The following is a 16,333-nucleotide window of genomic DNA, read 5'->3' as shown; positions in this document are numbered from 1 at the left end:
GGGCAGCTCTCTATCGCAGACAGGTCTGGCTCTGACGACGTTTTAGCCGCGTATGAAACAATAACAGCGAAAGTGGTCCTCTCTCCTCGGGAGGCCGAGCAGACATCTGGTCCTCTGGTCCTCGCGCCGTCCAGCTGCCCAATGATTTGTTTGTTCGAGGCGCCTGGAGAGTCCTCTGGCGGCAGCGTCGGGTCGAGCCCGGAGACGTTCGCTAAATAAATAAACTATCGGCGGAGCTCCTTCGGGGTCCGCAGGCCAGCGGGAGTTGACCATCGCCGGCTCCCGAAGAGCCACACGGTTTCATTGTTTTGTTTGAAGATACTTATTCTTCACACTGAGTTTAGTGATGGAAGATGGAGGATCATCAGGATCATGGCCAGGCTCACAGAGCTGAACGTGCGCCCCGGCTTTTACGGGATTTCTCAGCATTCGATCATTTTTCAAAGTCGCCGCCGCAGCCAAGCCTCGAGGCTTTTCCGCCGAAGCCGGCGGTCGTCCTCCTCCTGTTCTCTGCCGGTTCGTCTTTGGACGCAGGGGCAGCGTTGACCCTCTCGCTGGAGACGCTCCGGCTGCTGCCACGGCAGGAAAGGAGTGGTTCTATCCGGACGCAGGAAAGCAAGCCGAGGTTCGGTAGAACTCAACGAGATCCTCACCGCGCCGAGCCGGGACGGGCCGGTCAGCCACGCGATCGCCGCGTAGAACGGGTTCATATAGAGGTCCGACAGAACCTCGGCCGGCGAGCGTTCCGGAGGGGTCACGTGACCCGTCCTACGTCGGTCACGACGGGGCGGCGCGGCGCAGGAGGTCGAGCCGTCGTCTTTGGACGCGAACATTCCTGGTTGGAATCGGCGCTCCTCCGTGTGTGAGCGAGACACCGGACGCCTCGCTGTTCCCCTGGCGGCCCACGGCTACGGTTCATCCACGACGGCTTCACTGCAGAGAAGCAATTTCCTCACAAGGGATTAATGGGGATGGACGAATTATTTATCTATTATCTAAGACGGCCGACCGAGCGGTAGAGTCAGGTGGTTTCCCGGCGGGCGTCACCCTCTCCGCCTTTCACCGGCAGGATCGCTGGAGCAGATGTCCCTGTCCACGGAGGTGCCGTGCTGTGCCGCGCTGGTCCTGCTGCACGTCCTCGACATGGCGCGGGCCACCGTCGTCGCCCAGGTGGACTACGGGGGAGTCCCTCTGCGGATCGACCGTCTGCTGGGCGAGCCCAGCGTGTTCAGCCTGCGGGGCCGGCTGGACCGGGCCTGGTTCCGAGCCAACAATCCCGAGCCCTGTCCTGAACTCTGCGACTGCCCCGTCCACTGGCCCACGGCGCTCTACTGCGACCACAGAGGACTGGAGGAGGTGTCGGGCCGCCTGCCGGCCAGAACGCAGTACCTGTTCCTGCAGGTAGCGAGGGCACGCCGTCCTGATCCGGCGCCGAGCTAGAACGTATTTATCTCCGCCGTCTGTCGGTGATCGACCTTCAGCCCGGGACTCCAGACGGCGTTTGAAGGAGGACCTCGCTCACCGGGCTCTGTGTCGCTTCCTCCGCAGGGGAACAACATCTCAGCCCTGTCCTCCTCCTCGCTGCTCAACGTCACCGGCCTTCGCTGGCTCATCCTGGACCACAACCGGCTGCAGAGTGACGAGCTGGAACCGACGGCCCTTCGGAACCAGACCGAGCTGGTCTTCTTCTTCGCCAGCCACAACCACCTGAGCGCCGTGCCCGCCGGCCTCCCCGCCGGCCTCCGGCAGCTGCGTCTGGCTCACAACCGTATAAGCAGCATCGGCGCCGGGGCTCTGCAGGATCTGCGGAACCTCACGCTGCTACTGCTGCAGGGGAACCGACTGAGCGCCATCGCAGAGGGAGACCTCGGAGGTGTGTGTGTGTGTGTGTGTGTGTGTGTGTGTGTGTGTGTGTGCCTGCATGCATGCGCATGTGTCCTCATTGTGACCAGACTTGTGATCGCAAGCTGTCGGTTCGACCTCCACCTATGCCGTGTCTCCATCTTCATCCTCAAGGTCTCCTCAGTCTGAACCTGCTGGACCTCAGTGGGAATTTGTTTGTGTCCGTCCCCGGGCCGTTGCCCCCCTCGGTGCAGCAGCTGGATCTGTCCAATAACTCCCTCTCCGGGCTGGAGAAGGACAGCTTTGCCGGATTCTCCAGCCTGAAGTACCTTCGTCTGAGCCGCTGCCTCCTGCGGAGCGACGCCGTCCACTCGCAGGTCTTCAACTTCTCCAGCCTGGTGGAGCTGGACCTTTCCTACAACCGTCTGAGCAGCATTCCCACCGTGTCCCCCATGCTGCAGCACCTCTATCTGCAGGCCAACCAGATACGAGGTGAGCTTCTTCACGCCGAGCGCCGGGTTCCGTCGGCTCTCAGCCTTCGGACCTCAGTGTCAGGTCCCGTCCTTCCACACACTCTTCACATTCAATATTCTTTACAACGCTTCCGACACACACTTCCCCTGTGTGTGCGTGTGTGTGTGTGTGTGTGTGTGTGTGTGTGTGTGTGTGTGTGTGTGTGTGTGTGTGTGTGTTGTGTGTGTGTGTGTGTGTGTGTGTGTGTGTGTGTGTGTGTGTGTGTGTGTGTGTGTGTGTGAGGGGCAACCAAGAAACTGAAAGTATCATCATAAGAAGGAAAGAAAGAAAGAAGGAGTCTGTGTTGCCCTGGGAGGAGGAAGAGGAGGAGGAAGACGAGGGGAAGAAGAAAGAGGAGGGAGTGAGGGGCTGAAGATGAGGAGGAGGGGAAGGAGGAGGAGGAGGAGGAGTCTGGACTCTGGATCCAAAGGAAGCACTGCCAAGAACAGTGTTCATAAATGGGAGGGTTCAGGCCAGATGCAGGAAGGGGGGAGGAGGTGGAGGAGAAGAGGACGTGGGAGGGAAAGGGGGAGGGACCTTAGGTTGGTGGGATGAAGGAAGAGGAGATTATTAAAGAAAATGGGAGATTGGTATGAAAACATCTGTAATGGTTTTAGAAGCCGCCGTGCCAGAAGAGCCTGCAGCACACGATGTTCCCTCCTCGTCCTCCTTCCTCTCGCCTCGCTTCAGTTCCTTCTTCCTCCTCATCCCTCTCTGCTTTATAGACGGGAGTCATCATGGGGCAAAAAATGAGCACACACACACACACACTCACACACACACTCACACACACACACACACACACACACACACACACACACACACACACACACACACACACACACACACACACACAGTATAATACATATTAGACCCCGTCTCCAGACTTGGGCCGAATACAAGCGCGCTGTTGTTTCTGAAACCAAGGAGACAAGCAGAGACAGAACCTTCCACAGCGACACACCTGGGTACAGCCGCGGCGGCGGTGGCGGCGGCGGCGGCGGCCGGCGTGCCAAAGCCTACAGTCTGGGCCGAGGGGAGCCGAGTCCCCCTGACTCGGGGAGAGAGTGAAAGGGAGTATTGTGGTTTTTCCGCGGCTTCTGTTTTGACCGCGGCACCTGCGAGACAACTAATGGGAAACGCAGGCCCGTGAGGAGAACAGGCCGTTTCCAGGCTCTGCAGACCCAGACGCTCCCGTGCTCTGCAAAGCCTCGGGACGTTCTGGGCGTGAAAGGAGACCCCCGCGAGGATTCATCGGCGCTTTGACGAGACCAGAACGTCGAGACGCGCGATCCTCATGAATGTTGTTAACCCTGAATTGTGGTCTCCTCGCTCAAGAGTTCAACGTGACGAGTTTCTGCAGAGAGGTGGGCCCGACGTCTTACTCCCGGATGGAGGTTCTGCGGCTGGAAGGGAACAAGATGTCCCCCCAACACCTGCCTCTGGACTGGGGCTTCTGCCTGCGAGCGCTGCACAGCATGTTCCTGTGACACGACCGCCGTGTCTGAGAATCACCCATTTAACCGAGCAATAAACACGATGTGATACAGATGGATTTGCTCCTTTGCCTGTTTGATGACCAAGCTTTCGTAAAGTGGAGCACCTTGGCCTTCGAGGCCGCCGCCGACAAGCCCGGTTCGTCCGGCCGGGACAGAGCTCGGACCGGTCTCGTGTAAATTCCCATGACTTCACAGGCTTGTGGAGTTTGGCCTCCGCACACGTTTCCATCTGCATGTGATTTGAAGGCGGGGTCTTGCAGCCCGGCGCCGAGGGGTGGGGTCCGACGTAAACATCGCGGGGACGTAAATCTGGCCTTTGGGCGATCCCACGCCTGGATCCCATTAGCTCGCTGTTTAAACGCGGTTTGCGAGAAAAACAGAACAATGACAACCGTTCCTGCAAGCGGCGTAGAAACTTAATTTACGAACTCGGCGAACAATTACGGAGCCATGAGGTAATACCTCCCCGCGGTCCAGCAGACGCTGTCAGACACTCCACGCGCGGCCGAACATAAGATGACTGGAACACGTGGGTGATAATGGTGCAGATTTACGTGCTCTTTGAAATGATGGATGGGAACTGGGCGAAGCATCAGCAGGGAAGAAGAGGCTCAACGCAGCAGTTCATAAATGCTGAGATTCCACACGCGCAGCCTTTTTAACGGGTCTTAAACAAACGGAATCCATTTCTGAATCTCACAAACACTCACATATTTGATGGGTGGAAGAATGCGCTGTCTGGAAAATGAGACGTCTTCTAGCCTCGGAAGCAGGTCGGTCTCCTCCCGGCGCCGCAGACACTGAGACGGCAGGTTAGAAAACACAGGCGCATTCATCGCTTCATTTGGACTCATTACGACCGTTATGCAGCAACCGTCGGCCCGTAAGGCTTTTGTGTTCACGCCGCAGAGCGCCGGCCTCATCGGCATACAGAAATAACCGCGGCCATGTACGGCGCGGACTCATAGAGCTCTTGTTTTCGCGAGTCTGCTTCCATACTTTCCAGGTGACACCACGTCCTCTCGGAGCTCCGACAGGATTAGACAGCGTCTGGGGCTTTTAGCCACGCTCTCGCCCCAGATCTGAGCGTGGCTTCCTGTCCAAAACACAGTCATGATGCAAGGATGTGAGCTGAGGGAAAAAGAAAAAGGTCTGCGGTGCCACGTTGTTGCTGAAAGGCAAACCGAGAACCGGCAACCCTCGGCCATGAATCCCCTTCATTTACTCATCTAGCGAGACTCAACCGCCGTCAACTGAACCGCTTGTCAGATTATTATTCACACACAGAGGAAACTATCTGATAACGCTGATAAATCATATCTTGGCAAACGGACTGGAACATCTTGAGGATGTTCTTCAGGACCAGACAAGCCTCTGGGATGAGAAGCTGAACCTCCTCAGGAAGGTCCAAGAGCAGCAATGAGATTTATCAGCGGCTCAGAACAGACTCCTGTTAATGCCATCAGAAAGAGTCCGGGGACAAACAAGCCTGAAACCAGAACGGCTCTGGGAGCAGAACTGATCTGGGAAAAGGAGCTGGTTTAGAACCAGGACCAGTCTGGGAGCAGAACTGGTCTGGGAGCAGAACCGGAGCGGGTCTGGAACCAGAGCCGGCCTGGGAGCAGAACCAGTCTGGGAGCAGAACCGGTCTGGAAAAGGAGCGGGTCCGGGACCAGAACCGGCCTGGAAGTAGAGCCGGTCTGGGAGCAGGGCGGGTCTTGAAGAGGAGCGGGTCCGGGACCAGAACCGGCCTGGAAGCAGAGCCGGTCTGGGAGCAGGGCGGGTCTTGAAGAGGAGCGGGTCCGGGACCAGAACCGGCCAGGAAGCAGAGCCGGTCTGGGAGCAGGGCGGGTCTTGAAGAGGAGCGGGTCCGGGACCAGAACCGGCCTGGAAGCAGAGCCGGTCTGGGAGCAGGGCGGGTCTTGAAGAGGAGCGGGTCTGGAACCAGAAGCAGTGTGAGAGCAGAGGGAGTCGCAGCGCCGGAAAGCGTTTCCATTCTCGCGGGTCAGGATATCAGTCAGCACTGCTCAGGCGACATCTGCTCCTGCAGATGATTGGCCAGGGGACCGTTCTACAGCCCGGGTTGTCCCCCTTCTGCACAGCACAGCTCTTCGGCGCTTCTCGCTTCTGGTTCCTATGAAGATGCTCCGCAGAAGGGACGCTTTAAAATAGACAAAGCTGCTCGGGTTCAACCTCAGATGGCGCGGGACGAACCATAACTTCCATAACTTCTGATCCGATGGTTCATTCAAATCCAGCTGGCTCAGCAGCTCCCACCCATGAGGGGGCAGAGGGGTTTACGACCGTCCAAGAAGTTTGTCGGGGGAGGAGATCATCTTGTGTGAGTCCTGGAGGTCATAAAACACTCGTCTATTATCCCTGCGTTGAGCGACTAAAATGAGTAAGAACGACCCTCCGAGTTGATGATGCGAGGTTCCCTGGAAGCACGGGCTCTGGAGGTCTTAGCTCCATGTTTGCTCCTTGTGTGCCAACTTGACCGAGCAGTGATAAAAGAGGGATCAGAGCGACGCGGGGCAGGGGTGGCGTCCACCAGCAGCTCCAGCCGGAGATCCAGCAGAAGCAGATCCGGCTGCTCTTCGAGACCCTTGACGTTTCCCCAAAATGTGATCATCTGTGCTTGGAGCTTGTCAAGTTCTTGCCTTTGTCTGTTTTCAAATGGAGCCTCACAAACAGGTTCTGCCCCCCGGCGAGACTCTGGGGTGGGACGGTTGGGTGGGGATACAGGGGAGGTCAAAGGTCAGAGGTGTGTGTACCCGGGTCAGCTTCATTAAGGTGTCATACAGTCTTGGGTCTTAGGGAAGCCATGTGTTCCATTTACAGGTGTGTTTATTGAGACCTCCACAAACACAATCAGCATGCCTGCAAAGCGCCTGTAGACACACACACACACACACACACACACACACACACACGTGCGCAGGTGGATGAAGCGTGACCTCAGATGCAGCTTTCTGCGGACGGGTTCTCCCTTGAGGGGCTGGATCTGGCCCTGGAGCTCCCTCGGCCCCGAGCCATGTTCCTTCTCCCCGTGCAGCTGTGAGGAATCCTGGGGTTCCAAGCTAACTTTAAACAAGCTGTGGGAGAAGATAAATAAAAGTCGTCCTCTTTTTCTTTGGACGTGAAGCCATAAACACTTTCTCTACATTGGACTTTCAGCGCGTTCCTCCGTGACCCCGTGGAGAAGATGGCCTCGGTGCAACATGACATATCTGAAGCGGGTGGAAAAGTCCGCTATCTCAGCGCCTTCCGCGTGACAGAGGGAGTTATTCGGTTATTCGGAAGCCTTTGAGATGAGGACTTCAATGCACGGCCGGATCTCGAGACCTCGCTCTCCAGCCGCCTGGAAAGCAGCTCCTGCTGCTGGAAGACCTCCTGCCCGCAGAGCCGGCTCGGGTCCCTGTGAGGATCAGCGGTCCCGAATGAAAGGAAAGCAGGCGGAGCGCCGACAACCCGGCCCTCCGTGTCCACCTCCAGGGACCTCCAGGGCTCTGCGGGCTTCGACGTCACGTCCCAACCATCAGCCGCTCTGGGGAGGAACGCTGAGCCATCTGTGGACCTTCTGCATCTTTTCTCGTCTCTTCATCCCTTCTTCTCTTCATTCCCGCATCTCTTCATCTCTTCTCTTCTCATCAGAACGACACTAACATTGCCATAATCACCTCTGCCCCCCCCGACAGGTAGAAGTTACCGGACCTCCGGGCGGCTGGCCGCGGGGCCGATCCCTGGCAGGAGCTCCGGGAGCCTCGGCCCCGTCTGGTGTCCAGGCACCGCTGTGACACAGCTCCGCCTCGATGTTCTTCTCCAGGCGTGCCGGCCGGGACCGTGGAGGCCACCGAGCCGCAGAGATGTAGGGAAGGTCGACCTCCGGCCGATCCCGATTGTGTGTGAGCGTGTGAACGTAGGCGGGTGAAAGCGCTTCGATCCAGCGCCTGGATGTTCTGGCCGGAGAGAGAGCCTGAGATCCTGGGAGAACACCGGCACGTTCTCCTGCGTGGAACCGCTCTGCTCCGCTGCCTCTGGGGTCTCCATGACGACGGTTCTGTTGCGTTCTGCTTTCCCGTCCCCATCGGTCCGCACGCCGTGTCTTTGTACATGCGACGGTGCTTAGTGTGGAGCGGCCAGAGAAGAACCCTCCGGATCTCCTGGATCTCCAGCGTGCCGGGCTGTGAGGGGCATCGACCGTCAGCCATGAAATCATTTCTCATTGTATTCCCTTGTATTCTGGAGAAAATGAAGCTATTAAAACAAATACGTCTGGGAGCTGGAGCAGCCTCTCCAGCCCTACACACACACACACACACACACACAACACACCCCTTGTTACATGTTTGCAGATTCAAGTTCTTTACCCAGTTCAAACCAGTCAGGACCAGATGTTCCCAGTTGAGATGAATATCCTAAACCAGATGAGTGAGTGAGTGAAGAGGAGGAGCAGGAACCAAGAGGAGGAAGAAGAAGGAGAAGAAAAAGGAGAAGCGAAAGGAGGGGGGCAGTGGAGGCACTTATGTTCTCCTCATTATCCCTGGGTTGCAGCTCACTCTGCAGGAATGTGGGGCAGTGAACATATGTCCACTTCCAAACCCCCAGCGACACACACACACACACACACACACACACACACAGCTCAGCTGGAGGTCGAAGCTGAGGCCGGTGGAGGTGGGAAGAGGGGAGGGGGTCCTGCATTATACAGCAGAAACAGAGAAGCAGGCTGAGATGCTGCTGATGAAGAGCACGTGCGCGGGTCTGCATGTGGTCATCTAAACAAGAGCTGCATGGACCGCCGAGGAGATCGCAGCTGGGATTTCCTGAAGGGAGAGAGTGGGGGGGCAGATTGCAGATCTCCAGCAGATTACGTTTTTACTTTTGCATCCACGCCAATGTGCAGAAATGCACGCCGTGCACGCCGTGCACGCCCCGCACGGACTCGGACCGCATCGGGAGGTCCGAGAGCCGAACGTCTCCCAGTAAGAAAGGAGATGAAATCCGGGCCTGCGGCCAAACGGGGAAGAAGAAAGAAGCACTGTGACCTTGAGAGGGAGAGAAGCCAGGGAATAAACCCAACATGCAGGCAGGGGAGAGAGAGAGGGAGGGAGGGCCGGAGAGGAACAGAGGAACGGAGAAAGGGAGGGCTTAGAGAGGACCGAGAGGCAGACAGAAGAATAGACACCAAACTTGTGACTTGACAAAAGAGGGCAGGTAGCAGAGCCAGGTAAGGAACTCCAGCAGCTTCTCATCAGAAACTCTGCCGTTTCCAGGCTGTTTCCCTCCGCCGGGGGAGATGATTGACAGGGCGCGGCCGCGAGACGGGGCATCGGACCGAGACCCGGGCGCGGCGCTGCCCGCTCGCACGGGGCCGTTTCCATAGAAACGCTTTGTCAGAAAGCGGCGGCCGCTGGACTCGGTCCAAGGTCGGGAGGAGAGCGGATTCCGCAGGCCGCTCGAAAGGCTGCTCGGCAGCTCACCAGAGGAGCATCCGCATTCTGAACCTTCGTCCTCAGCGGGAGGACCCGAATCACCGCGCTGCCTCCGCGGGTCTTAGAAAGGGAGGGTCCGAAGCCGCCGAACTTTGGATTTGTAGATTTTCAGGATCTTTGTGTGCGACGGTTGCTCTTCTCTCATCTTCTTGATGATCTGAGGATGACAGGGTGAATAAGGGGGCGGGGCTTCTGCATCCTTCTGACAGGACTGCTTAGGATTGAGGTGTTGTCCGCTCCATTCCGTCCTCTTAGATGCATTCATGATCTTCCCTCTGATCCAGTGGCTCCACATCAGGAGTTGCTCTCGGCGGCTGCACGACCTCTGCAGGACGGCCACACCCACACGGGACGCTGCTGCTTCTCGTGTGGGTGTTGAGAGACGACGACGCCGGCCGATGAAAGATCGATGGACTTCTCCTTTGTACAAATGCCGTCCGCACGGGTCACGGAGCCGATGTTCTGTCGGTGTTCCATCAGACGCGTCATCCTGCGGCTCAGCGGAGCAAACATGTGGTATCTGAGCTGATTACTTTCAGGTCTCGCTCATGTCCGATGAACGCGGGCTTTCCTTCTAGGGTCATTGTTACCATGGTGATCTCGCCCGCTGGATCCGGTTCTCCCACAGTAATGACGACCATTTGGACCCAAAGGACTTACAGTTGCTGTTACGCAACATTGCCTGCTGGAAACAGAGCAGAGCGGACACGCAGCAGCGGCAAAGAACTTTGTTCCTCAAACATCGAGGCTACGGCTCCCATGTTTGCTGAAAGGAATTATCCCGAGTAGATCCGTCTTACAAGCATCTGAAGCCTCTCCGTCCAGAACAGTGTAGTATTGGTCAAGGTACCTCCGCTCCTCTGCTGAGTACAACTTGTTGGAGTGACTGGCCTTGGTGGGGACAAGGTTCTCAAAGTACCTCTGACGTTCCACCGGGACGGGGCGTTAATTCTGCCCTGCATGGAGATTCAGACTGTACGTGGTTACAGGAGGTGGCCATGGGGATCCTGCGGCTCCGGGGCTCCGAGTGGAGCGCCCGATGGAGCTCCAGGGCTCCGAGTGGAGCGCCCGATGGAGCTCCAGGGCTCCGAGTGGAGCGCCTGATGGAGCTCCAGGGCTCCGGGGCCGGTCCTGCATCTACAGGCATTTGGGGCTTTCAGAAAATTAGCTGGGCACTTGTCAAATAAAGGAACACTGTGCTGGAGAGCCATGTGTTTTCATTGGTGTGTGTGTGTGTGTGTGTGTGTGTGTGTGTGTGTGTGTGTGTGTGTGTATGTGTGTGTAGAAAAAGTTCAAAGTTTGTCCCCGGGCAAAGCAAACATTGGGGATGATTAATGAAACATCTGCATCAGCAGAAGATAGCAATCTTTTCATTCCTACACACACACACACACACACACACACACACACACACACATCTACTAGTACATCTACTGGATGTACTACATATCTTAGATTTGCTGGGTGTGTCCTGAAAGATTTGTCAAGAGCCACTGAGGCCACCGAGCCCGTCGGCACAAATGGAGAGCACAAGTGAACTCATAGCTCAGGACAGATGATGGTTCCTAATCCAGGTTGCTGGAGTTGCGCTCTGAGCTGAGCAGGATGTGTTGCAGAGTTCATGTAGAAATGATCTGGTTTGGTGCAGCTGGGCGTCTTGGGGGTCAAGGAGTTCAAACCCTCTCCACTCCCTCGCTAACAAAAGAAGCTTTATGCCTGAACCTCTGCTAGTCTCCTCGGCTCAGTGAAGCCAATTTCCTGTGTCAGTGTCTGAAACCCTGACAGCCCCAACACTCTGCTGATGAACTTGTACCGGCAGATACAAAAAGTGCTTCCAAAAATAAGAACCTCCAAGTGAGAGTTGTGTTTTTATGTGTGTTTTTTTTTTCTTCATCCTAATGTTCTGTCAGATTCAGTTCTAAAAAGCAAAGCGACATCAGAAGTGTGCAGAGATATTTACGCGTTCTACCTCACCGGAACGCAGATCCACAGGGATTCAGGACGACCCCAGAGGTCTGGTGAATCCCGGTGACAAAGCTTGAGATTTGCTGGTCCCGGTTTGTATGAGGGGCCTGCAAGCCTGATCGGCTTGCTAGAGAAGGTGGGATGACCTCCTGCCAATCAAAGAGGAGGGTTCTCAAAGAGCCAATTAGACATGATCATGCCTATGCGCCATTGGTCTCTAGATTCCATCTGGTGTTCAGATCACAATGGAAGAACCCCTGGCCTGCATGGGTCTGTCCAAGGGGGTGGTCCGTGAGGGGCCTACATCTGATGAGATGTTTTTGGAAACCCTTGAACTTGGAAACCCCTTAGTTTTACTCCATCTTGCCTGATGGGTTTAGCTTTGCTGCTGCTGCTGCTGCTGCTGCTGCTGTTGTTGTTGTTGTTGTTGTTGTTGCTGTTGCTGTTGCTGTTGCTGTTGCTGTTGTTGCTGTTGCTGTTGTTGTCAATGTCTCCTAGTACGTCACTGGTTAAAGACACTGTGAAGTACAACAGGAAGGAACTAACCTTCTGTATCTCCTGTTCCATGTTAGGACCATGAAGGTCAGCGCAGGACTCCTCTCTGCATTGGCTGTGTTTCTCCTGATGGGCGCGGTGGTCACCCAGAGGCCTCGAGGGAGGAAACCCACTCGGCGCCCGGTGAGCGCCAGGAAGCCTTCTTCTTCCGAGCCGGCGGAGCCCCAGGAGCCCACGGACTTCCCCCCGCCCATCCTTGGCCCGCCCTCGGTCTTCCCAGACTGTCCCCGGGAGTGTACCTGCTCCCCAACCCATCCAAACGCCCTCAACTGTGAGAACCGCAACATCCGCGTGATCCCCACCATCCCATTACGGGCTCACTACCTGTACCTGCAGAACAACTACATCTCAGAGGTGACGGCAGAGCCGTTCAACAATGCCACCGAGGTGCGCTGGATAAACCTCGCCAACAACCGCATCCATAGGATAGACAGTCAGGTGGGAGACGGCATGCGGCCGGCAGTCACCGTTACAGTTTCGCAGAAAAGACCCTTTCAATGGGATTTCTAGAGCTGTCCTATTTGCAGGTGTTTGAGAAGATACCAGCTCTGCTGTATCTCTACGCCCAGCGTAACAAGCTCAAAGAGGTACCTTCAGGCCTTCCGGCAACTCTGGAGCAGCTTCGCCTGAGCAGAAATCACATTTCCAAGATCCCGGCCGGCGCCTTCAGTAAGATGGGGAGTCTGACGCTCCTGGACCTGTACCACAACCAGGTGACCCTCCGTCGTTCCAGCCGCCACATGCTAACCGCTCAGCGGGCGTTCTGAAAACCGACCGGAGTGTTTTCCTCCTCAGCTGAGTGACAGCGACCTGGAAAGGAGCCTTTTCAAGGACCTGTCGGGCCTCATGCAGCTCAACCTGGCTCACAACGTGCTGAGAAAGATGCCTGCTGGGATGCCGGGTGGCCTGATTCAGCTGTTCCTCGACAGAAACCGCATAGATGACATCCCGAAGCAAGTAGACGGCGTGCGCACCGTGGCTCGGGCCTGGCTGGACGTGACGTTTCACAGCAGATCTCTTCTCTCCACTTATGTCCTCATCAGAGATTACTTCAAGGGCCTCACGCACCTGGCGTTTGTGAGGCTGAACTACAACCAACTGAGTGACAAAGGGGTCCCCGTGGGCGTGTTCAACATATCCACTCTGCTGGACCTGCAGCTCGCCCACAACCAGCTGGCTTCAGTTCCCGTGTTCAACGGTCACCTGGAGCACCTGCACCTCAACCACAACAGCATTGAGAGTAAGTCCGGTCGCCTGGGAGGCCCGACGGGTCCCAGCGGTTCAAACAACAACCGAAGCGGCTTCGAAAAGACCTTTCCGGTGGTCACGAGTGGGCGCGTACATACAGATCTCATGAGCTTCCCGTAAACCGAACTAGACCTCGGGCTCTCTGCTCACATCCGTTGATGCCCGGGAGCCCTGCCTTACGAGCGGAGCACTCCTCGGGGCAGACTCGTATGCTCCTATCTGTGGCTGCAGAAGATACGGGTTGGGAGAACAGGCGTGAAGCCAAGGAAAGATCTGGGGGTTCGGGTGCCCTCAGAGGTCTGTCAGTGGAGATCAGCCTGGATGTTTGACCCACTGCTTCAAAATTCATGAGGATCCCCATCCCTTTACTTTATACTTGTACATCGTACATTGATCAGAACGGATCAATAATGTCAGTAGATAACGATGAAAAATGCAGGAGTTGTAAAAGCCACATTTCTCAGTTTAAACGAGTAAGATTCTACAACGGTACTCGGCACTCGGCACCAAGTGCTGACAAATTAGTGCTGACTCTTGTGACTTAGTACTCGCTGGGAACTCAGTGAGTACACAGTGAAACGCCGCGAGTACATCGCCGCTGTTTCTAACATTTCTTTAGGGTTTTTCTGCCCCCTCGTGTCCAAAGGCTGGCACTGCAGCTTTCACCACTCGGACCTGACCACGCCGGATGCACAGCCCAGGCTGAGAAGATCTTCCCATTTGAGATACATACAGAATGTACACGGCTGTATATTTATATGTCAGAAAGAAGAAAACTCAAAAAGAGGAGCCCCAAGTGAGCGGACATTTCTGAGGCCGAACTTAAATCGGAAGGTTCATTTCTTTAGGAGTCGACAAAACCTCCAGTATCTGACTGCGTGTGGAAAGAGGTCCATATCTCAAGCTAACCTGCAACGTTCACGCAAAGGTGCCTCCTCGCCCGGCCCAGAAGATCGGCCGCCTGCTCTCTGCTGGCTGAAGAACCTTTTCCACGGGAAATGTTGTTCCGCCAGCACGCGAAAGCTCATTGTTTGTGGGGGCCGTGTGGACCACTCAAACCTCTCGCCGCCGCTTCCCCGACAGGCATCAACGGCACCCAGATCTGCCCCTTCGGCCTGCAGTCCAGCACGGAGCTCAGCCAGGAGGACTACACCAAGGTGCCCCGGCTAAGGTACATCTTCCACGTACGGAAGGACGCCATGGTTCCAGGAAGTGAGCGGTGTGTGCAGCGGACGTGCAGGTCGTGACATGAGAGCTGTGTTTTCTGTCTCCTCAGGTACCTGCGCCTGGACGGGAACCACCTGAGCCCTCCCATACCTCTGGATGTCATCATGTGCTTCAGACACCTCCACTCCATTGTCATTTAGAAGAAGTGTGCCTTGAGCCCTGGGCCGTGCACATATCTCACACACACACACACACACACACACACACACACACACACACACACACACACACACGCACACAAGTGTTGGCTTCATGCAAGTCCAACAGCCCACTGATGTCCTGGGACGGAGCTGCTGAATCCACCTGAAGCTTCAGGTTCAGAATCACTCCTTTCCAGCCTGGGAGGTGGTTCCAACCCAGCATTTAGAATTCTTGTTTGTTTGTTTGTTTGTTTTTGTTGGAGTTGCGATTATTAATACTTTTGCGCTCGTGAAAATAAAAAAATAAAAAAACTGCATAAAAACAAAAGAGAGTACTACCGGAGAGTACAGGTCCGTGGACAGACGCGAGGTGTGTGTTTGAACATGGAGGAGCAGAAGACACACATGCAGCAGCAGCAGAAGAAGTGGAGGAAGGGATCTGTTGAAACGTGACTACCGCGTAGTTGGAACTGTCCTGAATGTCCTGCACTTTTCAAGGTACTCCGAGTAAACGCGTCCTGGTATCTCGCTCCTCTAGCTCCTGTAGAAAGTTCCCCTGTGAGAAGGAGTTTTGTATGAATAACGGCAAATAAAACCTTTCCTCCTACCTTCGTCGGGTCTTCGGTCGTGATCGTGTTCTCTCGCAGGTCCGTCCGTCCGGCGTCACCGGAGGGACTCAGGTGTCCATGTGCGATGGTTCATGGAGAAGAGAGAGGACCGAGTAAGAACGACAGAAAGGGATGTTCATTTAGTGAAGAAAGGTATTGGGATCCCAACATTTAGGGTCACGGAACATCCACTTTGTGGATTCAAACGAGGATTTTTCAGGAAAAAAGATGACATTAGTATCCTGAGCTGGTTCGGGTTCGGTGACGGTTGAGGAATTACCTCCCGGTGCTACCCATTTTTCACACTGTTCAGATAAGAGGAGATGGTCCTTTTCATGGGCCCATTGTTGGGAAATTCACAAATTCATGACATTTCAACATCTGTACTTGACCCAAAACAAACCGTGGGCTATTTTTGTTTTATACATACAGTATATAGCATTTAGAAATAATGGACCTCTTAGCGGCCTTGATTACACTTACAGGTTGGCGAAACAGAGAGATAAAGATCCGGGTGATGATGGATAGAGAGGGAAATGTATTGACAGATGCTAGAAGAGTGATGGGAAGATGGAAATAGCACTTTGAAGAGCTATCGAAGACTATTATAGACCACAAAGTAGCAGATTAGTAAAAGTGAAGTGAGGAAGGCATTGAAGAGGATGAAGAGTGGAAAGGCAGTCAGTCCTGATGATACACCTGTGGAGGTGTGGAAGTGTCTCGGAGAGGCAGCGGTAGATTTTCTGACTCGATTATTCAACAGGGTGTGAGAGAGTGAGAAGATGCCTGAAGAATGGAGACAAAGTGTGATGGTACCTATTTTCAAGAACAAGGGGGATGTGCAGAATTGTAAAGTTGATGAGCCAAACAGTGAAGTTATGGGAAAGAGTAGTGGAAACTAGACTGAGAGCAGAAGTCAGCATCTGTGAACAGCAGTATGGCTTCATGCCTAGGAAGAGTACTACAGATGCAGTATTTGCATTGAGAATACTATAGAAAAGTACAGAGAAGGCCAGAGGGAGCTGCATTGTGTTTTTGTAGACCTTGAAAAAGCATTTGACAGGGTGCCAGGAGAGGAGCTCTGGTATTGTATGATGAAATCTAGAGTAACAGAGAAGTTCAAGGTGGAGGTGGGACTCCATCAGGGATCAGCTCTGAGCCCCTTCTTGTTCACAGGCTGTCAGATGAGGTTAGATAGGAATCTTCATGGACCATGATGTTTGCAGAGGACATTGTGATCT

The 16,333-nt window shown here is 55.0% G+C and overlaps 2 protein-coding genes across 3 annotated transcripts in view; both read left to right on the top strand.

Annotated features, from left to right (window-relative positions):
* LOC147222506 (lumican) overlaps positions 1-3,900 on the top strand; it is a 4,248-nt gene extending 348 nt beyond the window's left edge. For both annotated transcript variants that reach the window (XM_086168702.1, XM_086168703.1), the window contains exons 2-5: positions 1,070-1,401; positions 1,549-1,873; positions 2,017-2,334; positions 3,694-3,900. In XM_086168702.1, the coding sequence (XP_086024828.1) occupies positions 1,070-1,401; positions 1,549-1,873; positions 2,017-2,334; positions 3,694-3,845 (1,127 nt within the window). In that variant the 3' untranslated portion in view covers positions 3,846-3,900. The remainder of the gene's footprint in view (positions 1-1,069; positions 1,402-1,548; positions 1,874-2,016; positions 2,335-3,693) is intronic.
* A 5,068-nt stretch (positions 3,901-8,968) lies between these two features.
* On the top strand, positions 8,969-15,086 carry prelp (proline/arginine-rich end leucine-rich repeat protein). Its single transcript, XM_086168837.1, has 7 exons — positions 8,969-9,084; positions 11,887-12,307; positions 12,397-12,582; positions 12,665-12,822; positions 12,913-13,109; positions 14,201-14,288; positions 14,394-15,086. Exons 2-7 carry the CDS (start codon positions 11,891-11,893, stop codon positions 14,482-14,484), a joined length of 1,137 nt encoding a protein of 378 aa, XP_086024963.1. The 5' UTR covers positions 8,969-9,084; positions 11,887-11,890; the 3' UTR covers positions 14,485-15,086.
* The last annotated feature ends 1,247 nt before the right edge of the window (positions 15,087-16,333 follow it).

The sequence above is a fragment of the Fistularia commersonii genome, chromosome 21 (genome assembly GCF_037954325.1).
Source record: "Fistularia commersonii isolate RoL2024-O1a breed Wild chromosome 21, RoL_Fcom_v1.0, whole genome shotgun sequence".
Taxonomy (NCBI): Eukaryota; Metazoa; Chordata; class Actinopteri; order Syngnathiformes; family Fistulariidae; genus Fistularia; species Fistularia commersonii.
This window is presented reverse-complemented; position numbering and strand designations above follow the sequence as displayed.